The sequence below is a fragment of the Cucumis melo genome, chromosome 3, assembly GCF_025177605.1.
Source record: "Cucumis melo cultivar AY chromosome 3, USDA_Cmelo_AY_1.0, whole genome shotgun sequence".
Classification (NCBI taxonomy): domain Eukaryota; kingdom Viridiplantae; phylum Streptophyta; class Magnoliopsida; order Cucurbitales; family Cucurbitaceae; genus Cucumis; species Cucumis melo.
Genome location: NC_066859.1, coordinates 1,847,383 through 1,864,013, shown reverse-complemented (window position 1 = coordinate 1,864,013; position 16,631 = coordinate 1,847,383). Strand labels below are relative to the sequence as shown.

The 16,631-nt window shown below is 33.5% G+C and overlaps 2 protein-coding genes across 2 annotated transcripts; one reads left to right on the top strand and one right to left on the bottom strand.

Moving 5' to 3' along the window:
* The first annotated feature begins 65 nt into the window (after positions 1 to 65).
* Positions 66 to 1,564, top strand: LOC103485487 (mavicyanin). The gene is made up of 2 exons (XM_008443124.3): positions 66 to 762; positions 1,121 to 1,564. Exons 1-2 carry the CDS (start codon positions 573 to 575, stop codon positions 1,447 to 1,449), a joined length of 519 nt encoding a protein of 172 aa, XP_008441346.2. The 5' UTR covers positions 66 to 572; the 3' UTR covers positions 1,450 to 1,564.
* Positions 1,565 to 2,193: 629 nt separating this feature from the next.
* Positions 2,194 to 6,520, bottom strand: LOC103485488 (chloride channel protein CLC-b). Its single transcript, XM_008443125.3, has 6 exons — positions 6,225 to 6,520; positions 4,966 to 5,166; positions 4,688 to 4,865; positions 3,913 to 4,445; positions 2,650 to 3,805; positions 2,194 to 2,569 (listed from the first exon to the last, which is right to left on the bottom strand). Exons 1-6 carry the CDS (start codon positions 6,416 to 6,418, stop codon positions 2,462 to 2,464), a joined length of 2,370 nt encoding a protein of 789 aa, XP_008441347.2. The 5' UTR covers positions 6,419 to 6,520; the 3' UTR covers positions 2,194 to 2,461.
* Positions 6,521 to 16,631: the final 10,111 nt, after the last annotated feature.

Genomic DNA, 16,631 nt, shown 5'->3' with positions numbered 1-16,631 from the left:
AATGCATAGATGTTACCCTCAATATTCTGTCATCCAAACAAATCTATAATACATTGTAATAATGTTTTTCTTAATATAACATATGTGTAAGAGCTTTGTTCATGTTGATATAAAGTACACGTAATTTGGTTGCTTAAACAGAAATATACAAATGGCTGTTAACAATGGTTTGGTAATACAAGTTTAGCATGTTTTTGCACAAAAAAAAAAAAAAAAACATTGTTGTTAGTAGAGAAAGAAGGCTATTTGAAAACAACAATAATATTTCAATGTGTTGTAGTGTTCAACTTGTCGTTTTTAGAGTGATTTGAGTTCTCAATTCAATCCAACAAATGACAAATCATGTTTTGCATATATACATAGCTTTGTTTCAACTCCAAGCTTTCTTTTAGCTGTTTAAACCAACCACATTTAACTTTGCTGTAAATCCACACATTTCAACATCATTACATTAAAAAGAAAAAGTACTCTTAGTTTTGTTTTTTTGAAGTTAGAAGAGAAAAGGGGAAGTGTATAAATAGAGGATTAGAAGAAGCTGCTAGACACATATCAAAGCGTAAGAATTTATAGAAATGGAGTGGTTGATGATGATGATGATGAAGAGAGGTGTGTTTGTTATGATGATTGTGGGTGCAGCTTTAATGGCGGAAATGGGTTTGGCAGATCAAAGACATATGGTTGGTGGAAGCCAAGGTTGGCAAGAATCTGTTGATTTTGATTCTTGGGCTTCTTCTCAGACCTTCAAAGTTGGTGATCAAATTGGTGAGTGTATTAATAAGAAACTTTATGTTACTTTTGATTTGATTTTGAAGTACAGTTTTTGTTGGAGAAATGTTGGAAAATGGTACCAAAAATCACACACTAAAAAAACTGCACTATTACAACCGTTTACCAAAGTTACAAACAAAACATTGAAATCAAGCACTACTTGCACTCTTTTCTACACTCAAACTAGAGTATATAAAAATGAATTTAACTAAATTATCACACTTGAGCCTTACAACCTTTTTAATAACATAATTTGAAACCAAAACCTACTTTGGGAAGTTGAAACAGTCTTTTCAACTTTTTTTTTTATATGAAACAATTGCGATTTTAATATTTTGCAAAATTTGAACAGTTTTCAAGTATGATTCGAGCCTACATAGTGTGGTAGAGCTTCCGGATGAAAGTTCGTACAAAAACTGCGACATTGGAAATTCAATTGAATCGAAGAGTAGCGGAAATGACGCGATTAAATTGACCAAATCTGGGACTCGATACTTCGCTTGTGGAACGATTGGGCATTGCAGCCAAGGAATGAAGGTCAAGATCAAGATAGCCACTGGCACTGCTTCCTCTACTCCATCTTCACCTTCTTCTTCTTCCTCTTCTTCTTCTTCTTCACATTATTCTCTTATGGGTTTCTTCCTTATGCTGCTACCTTTCTATGCCTTGAGATTCATGTGAAATGTTAATTAATTACTAGCTAATTAATGCTTTTCAGTTGTATTCTTTTTGTGTTAATTTGTTTTAGATATGAGTTTTTTTTTTTGGTTTAATTCATGTTTTTGTTATTTGTGTTTCCCTTTTTTTGGATTTATTATAGTTAAGTGATATGAGATAGTGAGAAAAACAAGCATATGTCAATTACAATTAATCTAGGTCCATGTTGATGTATTACTAATATGAGTGAGAATAAGATAATGTTATGTGATATTATCAATTCATTTATAAATACTATGTATTGGTCCTTTTTAAAGGAACAATTATGTTTTATCTATATAGATTATACAATAGAAAATATAGTTTTATTTTGAATTCCAACGCAAATTGTGAAATTGAGTTTGAAATATGATCTCTTGGTTAAGGAAGTGGGAAAGTGCCTTAATAGGTTTATAAGGCTACGTAGGTTGTTTAAGTATAATTATGACTATTAGTGAAACAAATATCACATGATTTATTTTCGATCTTTGACAATATAAATTTCGGTCCTACTATTTTATGATAAGATCTTCTTGATCATGGACTCTCGATTCCAAAATCAATCGTTGCATAATAGTGAGTAAAACATCCGTTATTATCTTAAAAATCAACATAGATTATATATCATTTTAAAGATTGACAATAATATATTGGGAAACAAAACAAAACATTCTTCCTGGAAGACTTTGGCACACAAGTTGCTAAAAGCTCAAGAAGAGAAAGAAAAAATGGAGGTAAAAATGATGGTAAATTTTATTAAGGACAACTATAATATATATTCAAACATAATCAAAATTGAATGGAGAATCCATTTTGTTTATTTGTAAAATTGATTTAATAGAAGGCCCCAAAATTGGTAAAGAAGAAAAGAAATAATAGAAACAATGATATGAAGAAGAAACAAATTGCAGCCGAAGACAATGGAATATGTGGGAGATCGTTGTGTATACTTTTGTGTTGAATATAATGATGAATGAGTTTGAGAAAAATTCTTAGTTCAATTCCGTTTCTCGTTGCCTTTGGTCCTTGCCAAATCAGGAAATGCACTTAAAATATTATATGGCCTTAAATCTTGTCTCGTCAAAATCCCAATCACCGGCGGGACCTGCACAAACAACCATGAAATAAAGTAATTTAGATGGAGTGAGTAAAAGAAGAAGAAAAAGAAGATGATGATGAGCTTACTCCGGCTGCTTCATATTTGGGGACGATCAACAAATGGCGGAGCCCTACTTGTCGGAAAAGAACCAGAGCTTTTGCTACCGACATGCTTTCCATTACTGTATACGGCGTAGTGTTCGTCAATGGATGAAGATCAACGTACATCTCCATTTCCTCTTTCGTCACTACAAGCTCTTCGATCTTTCCTTCCCTCCCCGCCAATTCCACCCATGTAAATTTCTCCCTCACTTCCCATTCCTCTGTCCTCCTTCTCTCTCTTAAGAACCATTTCTTCTTCAACACTTGTAGTAGATGTGCTCTCAGTACTAGTCCGTGCAGCTCCGTCGCTCCCACTGCCATTCCCACCGGTGGCACCACCGAATCGGCGTCCACAACAGGGAATCCATTATGTGTTGTGTTCCTAAGAACCTCCACAATGCGTGATACTTTCTCTAATCCCCGAAGTATCACCACCGCTGGTTTCGCGTCGGCGAGCTCACCGACGGTTATGTTTCTCATCCATGGCTCCGGATTTGCGTCGAGAAATGGAAGTCCTTTCAGGTGGAGAATGATATCGTAAATGCTAGGATTAAAACTGTCTCCGACGGTTTTTGCAATTAGAAGAACAATCATGGTGATCGGAAGGAGAAGGAGATTGTTGGTGAGTTCGAGGAATATGACACAAAGAGAAACGGTCATTCGCATGGAGCCGGCCATTAAGGAAGCAGCACCAAGAACAGCTAAGAGTCCTTGATCGAGATTGGTGTAGGATCGCATAAGGAGGCCGATAAGGCGGCCATAACCAGAGCCCATCAAGATGATCGGAAGGAAAAGACCGGAAGGAACGGCGATACCGAAGGTGATTAATCCTAATATACAGTAAAGGAGGAAGAATATGACAAGGGAAAGAGGCTGATACTCGGCTGGAGTGTTGATGGAGAAGATGTTTCGAACGGCGTCGTCGTTGGTGGTAAGAAGAAGGGTAGCGAGATCATTGTAATGGCCTTTAGGACAGTTGAATTGCTTGAAGTTGCCGGAGCGGCCATTGGTAGGGCAAGCTGAATCTGGAAGAGAAAGGTTGCAGGGAGTGCACTGAACAAGGTATGGCAAACTGTATTGACAAATTGAAGTGAAAAGTGATACTCCTAAGGCTAGTAATAGTTTGTGCATTCTTCCTTTCCTGCAAATACCATTTTCACCATTGTAAGTCTCATCAAATCATTTTGCAAGTTAGCCTAATCATGACAAAAATTTTAATCTAGTTTCCTTTTGGGTGAATTTGCTTACTGATTGATGAGGTTGTAAACTCTGAGGACTTTGTGGAGAAGATGATTGTAAAGGCTTCCAAGGAATCCACCAAGAAGGCCAATGATAGCAACTGGAACGATGTCCATGATATGGTAACTTACAGAAACACCACTGACATCAAACATGATGAGACCTCCTTCTCCAAACAGCCCACATTCACCTGCTTTGCATATTTCAATGAAAGTTCTTAGCACTACCACAACAATGGCTGTGCTGAAGAAGGTCCTCCATAGCAGGGCACTCCTCCACCAAGTAGCCACCTCTTCTAGAGCAAATAGGACACCCCCAACTGGAGCCCGAAAAGCTGCACAAACCCCTGATGATGCCCCGCATGTGATAAGATCCCGACGATCACGATCATTGTTGAAATAGCGTAGCCATGTCCATTTGAGTCGATAGTTATCTGGTCCACCCTGTCCAAGTAAAGAAGCAATGCAGCTACCAATGTGTACTAGAGGCCCTTCTTTTCCAAGATCTAGCCCAGCTGCCACTGCTCCAATGCTCCCAACAATCTACAAGAATCAAACTTTATAGATATCAAAGATCAAAGGAGTCTTATTCATTTTGTAGATTGATCAATGAAATACATTGACATTCATGGCATTACATAACCTTTATAAATCTTAAACCTATTCAATCAATCAGAAGCAAATGCGGATATGACAATATATAGTGATAATGACAATCCAAAGATGACTTGATCGACCGTGTTCCTTGTGCTAAGATTCAACAAGAAAGTATGTGGCATACGGACCTTAACGATCAACGTCGTGGCGCCAAACATATTAGGAGTGTCTATGCCATTGAGATAGGCTTTAATTTCTGGTATGCCAGGTCCAGCTGCGGTGGGAGCAAAGCATACACAGAGAGAAGCAGCAACAAAAGTCAGAAGGAAGTTGGCAGTGGTAAAGTATGCGAACCCCATTAAGTACCTAAATCCAAATCATTTAGAAACCATAACATTTTTAATTCATTAAGTTTCTGTTGTTGCAGGCGAACAAAACCAAGTCTAATTGATACGAATGTTCTTACCTTTCTTGCTTTATGTAATCAACCACTTTTAAAAGCTTGTAGCCAGCAATATTTTCAATGGCAAGATTGATGAGAGTGGCAATGATCCCCGTAAGAAGTCCAACAAGACAAGCCAAAGTCCATTTAGAGAATATGTACTGCAACACTTGAACTTTGGATCTGCTTCTCCAATCATGCTTAAACAGATCGTTCTCATTGATCCTGAATTCAAACCAAATCCAATTTAACAAATTGGAGAGTTTAGCGAGAAATGGAGAAAAGAAGTATGTTTTTGCTTTCATGCAGTTGCTTGGTTTGTTTCATTTCAATCGATGATAAAAGATATTTGTGATAATCCACTTACTTGAAGAGAGGAAGGTTTCATCCCATTTTAGATATTTGATGATAACATATACATTTTATGTAGAAACTTCATTTTGATTCTTGGCTTTTATTAAAATAATACAATATTATAAATATAAAGATAGAAACAAAATAAATAAAAGATTGAATATTGCTAAAATAATTGATTGGTTAACCCATCACATTAAAAAAAAAAAAAAAACAAAAGAGTAAACTAAACTAGAAATATAAGGTCATTCATAATTTTATAATACGAAAACATTAATCATGGTTTAGTAAGTTTAATCTGTTGAAAAATTCCACTCTATCCACGCACACAAAAAGGACCACTAGTCTTACATGCACACCCACATGTGTCATGTACTATTTGAACAATATTTATAAATAATTTCGTAATATTAAAACTACACTGTACAAATTACATCTTATCCCGACCTGATGTGATACTCTACAACTTAAAAAAAAAAAAGATGTATGATGAAAATAGTCTAAGAGTTTATCTATTTGGACATTATCATTAAATGTCAATTTTTTTTAATGTTAATTAATATGAGGCGATGGAAATTAAATAACAAAATTTGTATCTGTCATTTTATTTTTGAAAATATTATTTGTAAAATTGAATGGAGAATCCATCTTGTTTATTTGTAAAATTGAATTAATAGAAGACCCCAAAATTGGTGAAGAAGAAAAGAAATAATAGAAATAATGATATGAAGAAGAAACAAATTGCAGCAGAAAACAATAGAATATGTGGGATATTGTTGTGTATATTTTGTGTCGAATATAATGATGAATGAGTTTGAGAAAAAATTCATAGTTCAATTCCGTTTCTGATTGCTTTTGATCCTTGCCAAATCAAGAAATGCACTAAAAAAAAAAAGTATGTTTTTGCTTTTATGTAGTACTGTTCTTACTCGTAATCCAAGCTTTCAATGAGAGAAACTTTTGCCCCAACAATGGCAAGAGGACTAGAAGAGAGAGTTCTGCTTCTCTTGAGAAGGGGTTGATTTAAAGGATTGCTTTCTGGGTCTCTTTCTTCTTCTTGAGGTTCTGCTTCCATGGAGTTTGTGAGAGTTGATTCTGTGACAAAGCTTGGATTCTCCTCCATTGGTGGAGTGAGATGAACACAGAGAGAGGAGAATAGAAGATGGTCAAGTTTTGGGGTTGGGGTTAGTTTATGGATTGGGAGAAAGAGTAAAGTTTCTCCTCTATTCTAGGATTTTTATGCAATAATGTTATCTCAATCATGCACTTGTCTTGTCACTTTCTCCCATGTGGTCATTTTAATGGCCAGTTGTTCATTTTTTTTCTTCCATATTCTTTACCCTTTTTCCCCTTTTCATATTTGGTTTGTCCATAGTTTTTTTTTGTTTGAAAATAATAATGTCTATTTGTTTGCAACAACGCAAATGAGCTTATCTTGGTATTGACATGTATTCCATTTCTAGAGGTCCGACATTCAATCTCTACTCCTTATAGTCGCATTTTACTAAAAAACAATTTTTAACACTCATTTAGTTCGAGTCCATTTGGATCTTTAATTTACAATTGTGACACCTTTCTTCTACCAAATATGACATTTTTATATACATAAAAAAATTACATATATTCTCTGTCTTTATCTACAACTTTGTTGTTTTTATTTTAAAAAAATTAAAAAACAAGTTTGTCATTGGAGGCAGGATGCTTGGTTTGTTTCATTTCAATAGATGATATAGGATATTTGTGATAATCCACTTGAAAATGCAGAAACTTCATTTTGATTCTTGACTTTTATTAAAATCATACAATATTATAAATATAAAGATAGGAACAAAATAAACAAAAGACTGAATATTGCTAAAAAAATTGATTGGTTACCCCATTACATTAAAAAAAAAAAAAAAAGAGTAAACATTATAAATTAGAAAGTGAAATATAAGGTCATTCATAATTTTATAATACGAAAACAAAACATTAATCATGGTTTAGTAAGTTTAATCGGTTGAAAAATTCCACTCTAACACAAACAAGAGGTCTATTAGTCTTAACATGCACACCCCACATGTGCCATGTGCTATTCTAACAATATTCATAAATAATTTTTTAATATTAAAAATACACTATACAAATTACATCTTATCTCAACATGATGTGATACTCTTCGACTTAAAAAAAAAAGATGTAAGATGAAAATAGTTCAAGAGTTTATCCGTTTGAACATTATGATTAAATGTCAATTTGATGTATGTTTTTTTTTTTATTGTTAATTAATATGAGGCAATGGAAATTAAATTAACAAAATTGGTATCAATCATTTTATTTTTTTGAAAATGTAATCGGTGATTCCTCACGGCTAGTTGGATCCATGAGATAGGGATTGAGAAAAAATGGAGGATCCAATTAAGGTGGAACACGTGGTGTGTTGTAGACGGATGGATGAAGAAGAATGGATGGTGGATCATAAATGGCTCTTGGGTGATGGAAGAGGTAAGCTGATCTAAGTTTGGTAATAAAAATTGTAATGTGATTTCAATAACTTCTGCCAACCATTTCATAGCTTTGTTTTGTTTTAATAAAATTAAAATAATATAATTGCTTTATTTGTCAGTCTTGGAGCTTATCGGTAATTATTATATATATTTTTTAATATAGAAATGTAAAGGAACATGTATTCAAAACGAGGAATAATTACTTTTTTGGTGTCATTTAGACATTTTAATTATGATAATATTGATAATTTTTTTTTATATCAAATTACTTAATTGGCCTAAAAACTACTCCTCAAAATAAATAAAGAGTTTTGAGAAATTTAATTATTGTTTATTTAAATCCAAACTAAATATCATAAGCTACTAAAAACAGTAAACAAACAAAAGGAAGCACCATAATTAGAAAAACGAAAAAGAAAATATTTTGATGTACAAATATGTATTAAGTATTATGTTTGAAAAAGATTATAATTTATAAGGTTACGAAAAAAATTGAAAATAATTGTACGACGAAAGGTCCAAAATTAATTGAGGGACATTTTTTTTTTTAAAAGAAAAGAAAAGGTGAGTATGATTTAATGACAGGTGGGGAGTATTTATAGGTTAGATCCACGTAGGAGGGAAAGAAATGTGGTGAGCGGTGAGTGGGTATGAGACCCCATGAAATGTCAGAAATATGTAATGGATAAATCTCAATTTTTATCAAATTATAGGGTTTGGATTTGGAATTTCAAAAGAACGAGAGAAAATATAAAAAGAAAGGAAACTTTGGAATTAGAAGCTTTCGGTGTTTGGTTTCCACATCTTTATATCTTCAATGCGTATTAAACCAAAATATAGTATTAGATTTATTATATACTTAAATATTCATTTAAATATTAATGAATAATATATATATTTAAGGCCAAAATTGCTTAAAATATTTATCAAATAAAATCTAACATACCATAAATTTACTATATTTTGTAAATATTTTTAACTTTTTACTATTATGACAATTTTTTCTATCCTTAAAAGACTTTTTAATTGTTTTACATTATAGTGTCGATTGATACATTTTCCATTAATTTTAGTTGAACTTTTAAATCTGCAATTTTTTAATATATTTTAAATTTATTTTAGAAAAATTTTCATAAATATAACAAACCACTAAAATATTTATGGTCCGTGTAACAAAGCATGTGAAGCTAGTCATTTTTTAAATATTTCAGGTTTGCCCTTCCGTCTTTCTTCTCCATCATCTTTTTTTTTTCTGCTGCGACTTCTTTTCATTGTCTTTCTTCGTTTTCTTTTCTTTTTTTTTATGTCGTTTAAATTTGGGTAACAAAATCTAAACGATCGTGTACAAAAAATAGTCGAATCTAAAAGATCATGTATAAAAGAATCTTGAAAAAAATCGTTTAGATTGGAGTAGCTAAATGTAAACGATCGTGTAAAAAAAATAAACGATCATGTACCAAAAGAATTATAAAAAATCATTTAGCCAAATCTAAACAATCGTGTACTAAAGAATCTTGAAAAAGTAAACGATCGTATAAACAAATCTAAACGATCGTGTACCAAAAGAATCTTGAAAAAAATTCGTTAAGCCAAATATAAACGATCATGTACCAAAATTTTGAAAAAAAAAATCATTTAGATTTGGCTACCCAAATCTAAACAATCAAATATAAACAAGTGTGTAATTAAATATAAACGATTGTGTAACCAAATTGAACGACCGTGTATAGAGAATTTAAAAAATAAATCCAAATCTAAACGACAAAATCTAAATGATCGTATACCAAACAATAGCCAAATTTAAACGATCGTGTACCAAACACTATTACAATCGTTGACCAAAGTTACAAATAAAACATTCTTTCAAGCACTACTTACACTCTTTTCCACACTCAAACTAGAGTATATAAAAATGAACTTAACTAAATTATCGCACTTAAGCTTTAAATTTTTTTAATAACATAATATGAAACCAAATCCTAGACTTTGTTTGTATGTTGAAACAATCTTTTCAACTTTTTTTTTACATGAAACAACTGCACTTCTAATATTTTGTAAAATTCGAATATTTTTCAAGTACGATTCGAGCTTGCACAGTGTGGTAGAGCTTTCAGATGAAAGTTCATACAAGAACTGCGACATTGAAAATTCAATCAATCAAAGAGTAGCAGAAATGACGCGATTAAATTGACCAAATCCGAAACTCGATACTTCACTTGTGGAACAATTGTTAGAAATGACTTATGCGTTTTGGCCCAAATAGCAAAGTTGTGTATTTTGTCTCACATTAATAATCTTTGAAGTAGAAACTGGGTATATATTCTTAAACCTTCAAAGGGGATTTCAAACTAAGTTGTGGTAATAGTATAACCCTGTCAACACGCGCGCGTCGCCGCGTCGTCCGTCGTTTGTACAGTCATGATCGGCCCAACTTTTTTTTGTTTTGTTCAACGCACATCCGACGTTCGCTCCCTACCTTAACATTATGATCATCACTCTCCTCTTCTCTTTCTCGACGTTCACTCTTCTCCACTCTCTAACTCCTTCATGTCAGTACTGAAAAGCTATGTTAACATTGGGGAGCAACGGACAACACGATTAGCACCACAGTCAGCCGAACTTGCTTTTAGAGCAGTGATTCGTCACGACACAACAATTATCTTGATCGATAGTCTCAAATTTTCAATAATTTGAAAGCAAATATATCAATAAAGACCTCCAACAAAATTCTACCTGATCTATCCAAGCTAAAGCCACTTGACGAAATAAATTATCGTCGTTGGTCCAAAAAATTGTTGATATTTTTTTTAGCAGTTAGAAGTCGACTACGTCCTTACCACCGATGTGTCGTCTGATCCTCTAACTCCCACTCCAACACCTTCAAATCCAGAATCATCCACAAGACCTTCTGCTACCGCCGCTGACCAAGTGAAGAAGGACCAAGTGATCGATCTTGATAACTATGCAAAAGACAACAAGACTATTCATGGACATCTGTTGAACCACATGTCAGACTTGATGTTCACTTGTTCGTAGCTCAAAAATCTGCCAAGGACATTTGGAGTACCCTGGAATCTCGGTATGAAGGAGATAATGCTGGACGGAAAAATATGTTGTTGGAAAGTGGTTGCAGTTCCAGATGACAGACGACAAGCCAGTTGTGGAACAAATACATGAGTACGAGAACCTGGTTGTGAACGTTCTATCTGAAGGCATGAAGATGTGTGAAGTACTTCAAGCAAATGTCCTACTAGAAAAGTTTCCTTCATCATGGAATAGCTACCACAATCACCTTAAGCACAAGAAGAAGGATTTGAAACTCTAGAAACTAATCAGTCACATGCGCACAGAAGAAGCCAACAGACTGAAAGATAAGTTAGACTCCAAAAATTTAAATTCAGTTAATGCTAACTTAGTTGAATCTTCTGTTGTAAACAGAGACAAGACCAAGCAAAATAAAGGACACAAATCATGCCAATGTATGTGAAAAAGAATGACACAAATCATACCAATGTAACCAAAGGAAAGGGAGACCAAATCAGAAACCAACACCTTAAGCCAATCTAGTAGAACAAGACGATGAGGTCATAGCAGCTGTTATAGAGGTCAACCTGATAGAAAAAAAGACTGACTGGATTCTCGATATTGGAGCCTCGAGATACTTTTGCACCAATCAAGAACTTCTTCATGACTACAAAGATACTACAGATGGAGAATGCATATTCATGGGAAACTCAGCCACTACAGGAGTAATTGGGAAATGGAAGGTTATTTTAAAGTTAACTTCTAAAAAAGCTCTATCTCTTAGTAATGTTCTATATGTCCCTTCCCTACGTAGGAACCTGGTGCCTAGGAGTCTGTTTAATTGGGTAGGACTTAAGATTGTACTGGAAGGTGACAAGGTTGTCATCACCAAAAACGGAGAATTTGTCGATAAGGGGTATCTGTCCAATGGTTTGTTTATACTTAACACTATTTCCATGAATACAAATGCTTCTAGTTCTGCCTACATAGTTGAATCTGTTAATCTATGGCATGGTAGACTAGGACATGTGAACTTTGCATCAATTTGGAAGCTTGAAGACTTAAGACTTATTAATACTTCTGAATCGCATGAAACTGGTAAATGCCCTGTTTGTGTAGAAAGTAAGTTCTATAAGAAACCTTTCAAACCAGTCAAATCTAGAAGTACTGATCTATTAGAATTAATTCACTCTGATCTGGCCGATTTTAAAAACACTATTAGTAGAGGTGGTAAAAATTACTATGTATCTTTGTTGATATTTCTCTAGATTTACTAAGATCTATTTAATAAAAACAAAAGATGAAGCTGGTAGTATATTTTTAAAATTTAAAGCAGAATCTGAAAATCAGCTAGGAAGATTAAGATCAGATAGAGGTGGTGAGTTTCTGATAAAACTCTTAAAGATTTTTGTGAGTCAAATGATATTGTTCATGAATTTACTGCTCCTTACTCACTACAACAAAATGGCATAGTAGAAAGGAAAAATAAAACTCTTAAAGAAATGATGAATGTCATATTGTTAAGCTCTGGTCTATTTGATAATATATGGGGGATGCTGTGTTGTCTGCGTGCTTTGTTCTTAATAGGATTCCTCACAAAAGGCTAGACAACTCCCTACGAACTCTGGAAAGGACATATGCCCCAAATCTCTCCTATTTGAAGGTCTGAGGATGCTTGACTAAGATACTATTTTCTACATTGAAGAAATCTACGGTAGGGTCTAAAACCTTTGACTGTGCTTTTATTGGCTATGCTCAAAATAGTGTTGCATATAAGTTTATGTGTTTAAATGATAAAACTATAAATGAATCTAGGGATGAAAAATTCTTTGAGCATGTGTTTTCGTTAAAGCAATCTCTGTCTGTTCCCTACCTATCTAGAAGTATGCATGATCTTCAAAACCCCTTAATTGTTAGTGAAACACCTGTTTCTAAAAGTGCTAATACTTCAAACTTAGGACGTGAATTAGAACCTAGAAGAAGTAAAAGACAGAGAACCGAGAAAAGTTTTGGTCCAGACTTCTTAAGCACCTTTATAGTGGAAAGGCGCGATGAAATTGGCTGTAATTTCACAAACTTGTTTTTAATAGATGAGGATCTTAAAACTTACCAAGAAGCCCTGAACTCTGTGGAGTCAAGTATGTGGAAAGAGGCCATTAAAAGTGAAGTGGATTCACTGGTCATGAATCAAACATGAGACTTAGTGGACCTTTCAAAAAGAAGCAAGCCAATTAGGTGTAAGTGGATCTTTAAAAGAAAAACAAAACCAAATGGATCAATAGAAAGATACAAGGCTAGATTAGTGGTGGTAGGGTATACTTAAAAGCAAGGTATTGACTACTTTGATGCATATTCCCCTGTAATTAAGATAACCACAATTTGGGTCTTAATTGCATTAGCTACCATAAATGGTCTTCTTATTCACCAAATGGACGTAAAAACTGTCTTTCTAAATGGTGACTTAGAAGAAGAAATTTATATGACACAATCAAAAGGGTTTAAAATTCATGGCCAAGAAAACAAAGTGTGTAAACTTAGAAAATCTCTATATGGTCTCAAGCAAGCTCCTAAACAGTGGTATGAAAAGTTTAATAATACTTTGATAAACAGTGGATTTAAAGTAAATTCCTCAGATAATGTGTTTATTCAAAGTTGTTTGGAATTGATTGCATATTAATATGTCTATATTTTGATGACATGTTAATTTTTGGAACAAACATGGAGTTGATAAATGATACTAAGTTGTTCCTTTCGTCACACTTTGAAATGAAAGACCTAGGAGAAGTAGACGTAATTTTTGGTGTTAAAATCAGAAGAAAAAAACCAAAACCGGACTGTCCCTGTGTCTATCTCACTACGTGAAAAAAATACAAAGAAATTTGATTCCTTTGATGTTTCTCCAGTAAGAACTCCCTATGATGCTAGTAAACATCTTAAGAAGAATAAAGGAGATAGTGTGTCTCAACATAAATATGCAAAGATCATAGGTAGTGTTATGTATTTAATGAATTATACTAGATTTGATATTGGATATGTTATTAGTAGATTGAGTAGATATACACATAATCCTGATAGATACCACTGGGATGCTTTACGCCATCTATTAAGATATTCTTAAAGGGACGTTAAATCACTGTTTGCACTTTAACAAATTTCCTACCATACTAGAAGGATATTGTGATGCAAACTGAGTCACAAACAATGATGAGGTTAACTCTACTAGTGGGTATGTATTTTTGCTCGGGGGTGGAGCAATATCTTGGAAGTCTGCAAAATAGACTTGTATAGCTAGATCCACTCTAGAATCTGAGTTTATAGCTTTAAAGTTCGCAGGACAAGAGGCTGAGTGGATGAAAAGCCTCCTAGAAGATGTACCATTGTGGGGGGTATTTGTGCCTGTGTCCAAACAGTGTGATTCATAGGCTGCCATATGTATTGCCAAGAACAGTGTTTATAATGGTAAAAGTAGACATATACGTCTTAGGCATGCAGTGGTAAAACAATTGCTGAAGGAATGAACTATTTCCTTAGAAGTTGTTCGATCTGAGAAGAACCAGGCTGATCCTTTAACCAAAGAACTAACAAGGAAAGTAGTGTTGGGTTTTATATCCTGAAACTCGTAGATAGTAAATATAATCAATTGACCGTCATTAATAAAGTATTTTATTATTTAATTTCAATAAGTGTTATTGATTATTTTATTAGTTTTGTCTTAATAACCCAAATCCAATAAACTAACATCCTAAGCTGTTTGATGAGTCTTGAACAGTATGTAGAGACATACAGGGATTAATGTTCAAGATCAGCTTAAAGAGTCTATAGTATAGGGTTAAGGTTGGGTACCTTATCCTGTTAACACTATGGATACGGCTCACTTTGTATTTGATACAGACACATTGATCAAATGCGTTCATGTATGTGACATGCGAGTAAGGGTATCCTATGCAATGAGTTTGCATAAGACTGGACCACGAAATAGTAATCACTAGATGTAACTCCGTTAACTAGTTGGATTGCTATTTCCCTAGGATGACCTAGGTAACTTAGTCTTAATCCTGAGTGTATTATGAACTCCTGTTTGCGAGGGATTGTCCTTTGATTTATACGAGTGAGAGTGGCCAGATTGCCGACTTAATATTCTTATCATTTTGGGGACAATACCGAGTGGAGAGCTGGGAACATAATCACACAAGATGGAATTCACTCCTTCCCACCTTTAGGGTAAGTAGATAAGTGTTCCCTTAAATGGTGTCTCCGAGACTTGAACAAAGGGCCCTACCCTCTCAATGACACGAGAGGGATTTCTGTTTAGTGGTTGGACCATAAACAGGTTGTTCATTAGAGGAGCACTGGTATTTAAGGACTAGAGGTAACCCAGGGGCAAAACGGTAATTTGACCCAGCTGGAGTTACGAACACTTGTGAAGGACTAACTTACTAGTATTGGTCTATATCCGTGGACACAGAAATATATCTACAGTGAGAAGAGTTCAGCTGTGAGTCTTTAGTGGAGTGTACACACAGTTAACGAATATTGATTAATGTGGTTAATGAGTTTAGCCAATTAATCTCATATCGTTGTAGCTTCTGATCTGTAGGTCTATTAAATCCCCTTCCTAGCTCATAAAGAGTAATGAGATTTATTTATATTGGTTGTAATTTGAAATGTTCAAATTTACTTTAGGAATTAATATAATGTATATTGATACATTATAATATAAAGTTTATATTTTAATTAGATTTTATTATATAAATTTAACTTTGGATATGATTCAAAATTAAATTATGAGAGAATAAAATATTTGAATAAGTTCAAATATTAGTTTAATGTGAATTAGATTCATATTAAAACTATAAGTTAAAATTTAATGTGTATATGATACATATTAAAACTATAAGTTAGGAGAGAAATTTATATTTGAATATGATTCAAATTATGGATTAAATTAAATATAAGATATTTAATTTAGAAATTAATTAATTGGAGAATTAATTAATAGTTTTGTTTAATTTGATTTAATTAAATTTGATTTAGTTAAATTAATTAAATTAAAACTATAGGTTATGTGAGAGATATTCATTTAAATATGATTTAAATGAAATATTAATTAAATATGATTTAATTATTTAATTATTTATTTAATTAATATAATTAATTAATTAATTAATTAAATTTATATTAATTTAATATTAATTTATTAAATTAATAAGGAACGTGGGTGGTTTTCCCACGTTCCCAATTATTCTCTCTAACTTCCCTCTTCTTCCGACTGAAGAAGAGGGAATTTTATGCGTAACAATATTTTTTGAACGGAAGAGAGTTCTGCGAAGAAGTCTATCCATTCTCTCTAAAAAAAATTCTCTCCATTCCCTTATTCCAATTTTGGTTCCCACAAACCATCTCAATCAGAGAATAGAAAGGTTTTCAAGTGGTGGTGCCCCAAAATTTGGTGATTGGCAGAGTCGTCATCGAGCGTAAGTTTTCTTCTCTGTAATTTTTTAAAGCATGTTTAACCAATATTTTTTTTCCAATGTATTGGTATTTTTAAGGTTCTAATTAAAATTGAGTTTCTGTATATTTTCCGCTGTAAAGGGTTTTCATCCCTTCAAGTAGTTCTAGATTCCTCAGTGAGTATGGGCCTCAAGCCCTTCGAAGATCCATAACACTTGGTAATTGGGTGGTCTATTGCGATAGACTTGATGGTCCATAGCCCCTTATTAGGTGGTCTGTTGCGATAGACTTGATGATCCACTGCCCATTGTGTGGACAGTCCTTAAATGAACTTGATGGATGATACAAAAACCTTTGTTGGGTCCATAGTTGGTA

Bases quoted from the DNA above. Each gene is read 5' to 3' on its own strand.
- LOC103485487 (XM_008443124.3), top strand. From the start codon at position 573: ATGGAGTGGTTGATGATGATGATGATGAAGAGAGGTGTGTTTGTTATG. The intron at 763-1,120 runs GTGAGTGTATTA...AAATTTGAACAG, and splicing joins CAAAGTTGGTGATCAAATTG to TTTTCAAGTATGATTCGAGC.
- LOC103485488 (XM_008443125.3), bottom strand. From the start codon at position 6,418: ATGGAGGAGAATCCAAGCTTTGTCACAGAATCAACTCTCACAAACTCC. The intron at 5,167-6,224 runs GTAAGAACAGTA...GTTTGAATTCAG, and splicing joins ATTGAAAGCTTGGATTACGA to GATCAATGAGAACGATCTGT. The intron at 2,570-2,649 runs GTAAGCTCATCA...TTGTTTGTGCAG, and splicing joins CCAAATATGAAGCAGCCGGA to GTCCCGCCGGTGATTGGGAT.